The sequence below is a fragment of the Pteropus vampyrus genome, unplaced genomic scaffold (assembly GCF_000151845.1).
Source record: "Pteropus vampyrus isolate Shadow unplaced genomic scaffold, Pvam_2.0 Scaffold3465, whole genome shotgun sequence".
NCBI classification, from domain to species: Eukaryota; Metazoa; Chordata; class Mammalia; order Chiroptera; family Pteropodidae; genus Pteropus; species Pteropus vampyrus.
Genome location: NW_011892246.1, coordinates 6,522 through 10,593, shown reverse-complemented (window position 1 = coordinate 10,593; position 4,072 = coordinate 6,522). Strand labels below are relative to the sequence as shown.

General features: G+C 59.8%; 1 protein-coding gene across 1 annotated transcript in view; it reads right to left on the bottom strand.

Moving 5' to 3' along the window:
• Positions 1-415: 415 nt before the first annotated feature.
• LOC105310439 (alpha-N-acetylgalactosaminide alpha-2,6-sialyltransferase 2-like) overlaps positions 416-4,072 on the bottom strand; it is a gene marked incomplete at its 5' end in the record, with an annotated part of 7,820 nt that continues 4,163 nt past the window's right edge. Inside the window, 3 exons of the mRNA XM_023526732.1 lie at positions 416-788; positions 2,008-2,091; positions 3,773-3,896. Of these exons, the coding sequence (XP_023382500.1) occupies positions 641-788; positions 2,008-2,091; positions 3,773-3,896 (356 nt within the window). The remainder of the gene's footprint in view (positions 789-2,007; positions 2,092-3,772; positions 3,897-4,072) is intronic.

Below are 4,072 nucleotides of genomic sequence, written 5' to 3'. Positions count from 1 at the left end.
GCCTTACAATCTAATGTAGGTATTACCCCCATTTTACAAAAGGGGGACCAGGCTCAGGTCACCAAACGTCCCCAGTGGCAAGCTAGCGAGTGACCAGGCTGTGCTGTGAACTCGTCTGACTAAAGCCGTGATCATTAGCTCAACGTGAGGCAAAAGCCCATCACTGCCAGTTTCCCCTTCTATGATGCAGACACGAGTCCTGCTCTAACAGGTGTGGGACCAGTCGTGGCGTGGCTGGCTTCAGTGTGAGTCACTGCCTTTCCGTGAAAACAACTGCTCTCCCTCTCCCTGTGGCTCAGGCGGGCCATCTCCCATCGGAAACGTCTCTGACTTCAGATGTGTGTGTGTGGAAGGCTGAACACGCTGCCCCACCCCTCTTCTAGAATGCCCTCATAAGAGGGTTCCCTACCCAAAAACGTGGAGAAGATTTTGCTCTCAGAAGAGCCATCTGACAACGTGTGCCTTAAGTACCGTATAGAGCTGCAGCCCTGGAGAAGGGGGAGTGCAGGAAGTCAGTGCTGGGGCAGGTGGCTGTGTGGGGTCAGGCAAGGCTGGCCTGGGGGCTGTCCTTTAAAGCACCCCGGATGGTGGGTGGTGGCAGTCCCTCCCACCCCTTCCCATGCATCAAATTAGGTTCCATTCACATCCGTACTCTGCTGCTGTGAATCCCTGAAAACAGACCTCTTACCTGGTCACAGGTGTGCAAAGCTGTCAGCAGCATGAGGGCCCCAGTACTAGGCATATATAGGTTTCCAAAATTGGTGTTCATCAACTTCGATTTCAAAAACCTAGAAGCAAAAAGGCATCAAAACTCAAGACGTTTAGGTCTTGCCCACTAGCTTGATGGTTGTGCTATTACACTTTACAATGACCAACTCAAAAAGGATGGAAAACCAGAAACTTTTCTAGCACAATCAAATCCCTAGTTGGGAAAAAAATGACATGAGCTCCTAAATGCAACAATCTTCAGTTGAAATAACACCTTAGGTAAAAGAGCGGGGTGAGAGAGGACAGGGCCTGTCCAGAAGAACCACAGTGAGATACCACTTTCTCTAGAAGCCTGAGTCCAGCTTAACTTGCTTTCTGTAACCTGCTGCCCACACTCCTGGGCTAAGTAACCATCATGCTTAGAGCATAACGGCTTGTATGCGGCCTGACACCTAAGTTTCTCCACCCCCAAGCTTTCGGCCAAACAGGAACCACATATGAGGGACAGGGAGCACAGTTCCTACGAGTGGCACCGTGGTGACAAGGCGCACATGTGCACGTGCACAGTCCGGGAGGGAAGCCACAGTATGACGACCGCTGGCTCTGACTCAGCCCCGGACTCACATGCAGGCTTTGCCGGGCAAGCCTCCCTCAGCCCGTCTCGGTCTGCTGCACAGGGCTGTGCCTGTGCCCCGCATAGGGCTGTGCCTGTGCCCCGCATCGGAGTGCCCACATCCGCTTGCCCCCTTCGCCTCAGCTGCCGGCCTTGGCTACAGCAGGGTTTCTCGACCACGGCACTACTGACATTTAAAAGGGTCATATAATTTGTTGCAGAGACATCCTGTGCATTGTAGGCTGTTCCTAGTGGCACTTGCACCTAGTGACAACACCAGTGTCCTCGGGGACAACATATCTCCAGACAGGGACAGATGACCCTCCTTGCCGCTGAGAACGGCTAGTAGCAGGGACAGAGGGAAGTGAGGTCAGGCGTAGTCCCCAGGCTCCTCCCTCCCATGGGGCTGGCTGTGTTTGGGCCTGAAGGTGATGATGGCTCTGCTTCTCCCAGCCCCATTACCTCCCGCACCTTGCAGAACCTCCACACCCGCCTGTGCCTCTGGAACAACCCTGTCAGTACACCTGGAGTCCTCCAGGTTCCTGTCCACTTCCCACTGACCTCGACTGACACCATCAATGTGTTAGAGCAAGCGGTCGGCCCGGAACCGGCACGTGGCTCTCCCTACAGGTTACAGTGTGGGGGGCGTGAAGGGCCGGCCGTGGTGGCCCCCACCCCCTACCTACCTCTCTGTCAGGTAGCTGATGAAGTCTGGATGGAGTAGCTTGAATTTACTGGCAGAGGCTTCTGGTCCAAAATAGGTCTGAGGCCTATTTTGAGAAGAAGTGGACAGAGCGGCCCAGGCTGTCGTATTGCATGCTGGGGAGCGAGAAGGTGGGGCTGGGGCGCCGGCGGGGGATGGGGCGGTGGGGGCGGGGGTGTGAGTAGTAGCGAGAGAAGGGGGTGTAGAAGGTGGGCGGCAGCAGGGAGGGCACCACGTGCGGCTTCCCTCTCACCAGCACGTCGATAGGTGGGGTGTAGGTCAGCGAGGACGGGGGCGTGAACAGGGCGGGGGGCGTCGGGTAGCTGCACCTCACCTGGGGTTGGTGGGGCGGGGGCGGGAGGAGAGGGAAGTAGAGGGACTCGGGGACAGGGGTGTGCTTGCTGACCGGGCTGGGGAAGCAGAACTGGGGCAGTGGAGCTGTGGGGGGCTGGAAGAAGGGGGGCTCCTTCAGGAAGCTGGGCACGTAGGGGGTAATGCAGGAGGGGATGCCCCGGACGGGCCCGATGTAGGAGGCAGAGCTGTGGGAGGAGGACCTGGCCAGGGGCACTGGGGGCGTCTGGGAAGCGTTTCGAGAGATGGACTTCAAGGCAGATTGGGAGGGAGATTTGGAGGTGGGTGGAGTGGGGTTTGGGGTGGATCCTCGGGGCACATGAGGGATGTGAGGGCTGGGGGTCAGGGAGGAAGCCCTGGAGGAGGGTTGTGAGGCATTCGGGGTGGGAGGCTGAGAGGTGGGGCGGGAGGAAGACCCCCGGGTAGCGGAAGGGGAAGGGGCCGGGCCACCAGGGTAGGGCTGCTGGTTGGGGTTGTGGTTGGACCGGGACTGGGAGGGGGACTGGGTGGGGGATGGGTTAGGGGTCTGGGAGGGGGAGCTCATTGGTGTTGGGGAGGCTTATGTCTGTCTGCCCCAGGTGTCTGAGCCAGCCCCGCCAAGAGCCCAGTTCCCCGCCCATGTCACAAAGCCTGCCCTGGTGACCAGCTGCAGCATTGTGAGCAATTGTTGGGTAATCAAGAGGCGGGGGCTGGGCGCAGGGTGGGGAGGTGGATGCTTGCCTGACCTTTAGGGTTAATCCCAAGGACCACCTCTGAAGCTGCTCCTGCAGGTTGGCCTGGGGGCGGGGCACTGAGGTTGGAGGGCTGGTGTTCGTGGACACAGGGGTGGCAGAGATTGCTAAGGGCCTGACTCAGGGATGACAAAAGGTCTCCGTGCCACAGAGAGGAGGTTCGGCTGAGGGCCAGGGCACGGATCAAAAGAGCTGGGCACAGGCCTGCTGCCCAGGAAGGTGGGAGAGAAGACAGAGAGCCCTTTGTTCCCATTTCACAGGGTGCTGGCGGCGCGGCCTGCTCGCCCACCAGCATGAGTGGCGTGGACGCTGGCCCTCCTTCTCGCTTCCAGACCCAGTGTGCTCAACAGGACAGCAGACCCAGCTGCGGACGGGCCGTGCGAACGCCGCCGGGCTGGGTTGGCTCTGGGGACAGCAGCCTGAAGCCGAGGAGCCAGGCTGGCCTGCTGCATCCAGACAAGTGGCCCCTCGATCTTACGTCATCAGGAGGGTTCCCGGGGGCCAGCGGGGTGACCTGGGCTTTCCTGGGCGTCGCTGAAACGCGTACTCCCCCGCACTCCTGAATGCGCGGAGATTTTACTGCTGCCCTCACCCGCCTTCCCCACCCGATAGTGGGAGAGGACCGAGGACCGAGATCGCCACGCCCTGCCCCTGCTTGCTGCTCACCTGTCCCCTTTATCAGGGCCCTCGGGGACAGGCACACCCAGAATGGCCGACCGCAGCATCACGTAGTCGCGGATGTCTGAGGGTATGAAGATATAGTACAGGTCCTGTCGGGGCAACAGAGACACTGAGCCCCGGTGGGAACGAGGCCACTTCCAGCTCCTGCTCCGAAGGGACAGCCCTCCACGCCGTCCCGCCACCGTCCTGCCGGGGGAACCTCCCTCACGTGCCTGCCATTGCCATTCTCGGGGACCGTGGCGGCTTTGGGACACGCTCACAGACCCTGTGGTGCTCTCCCCTCCC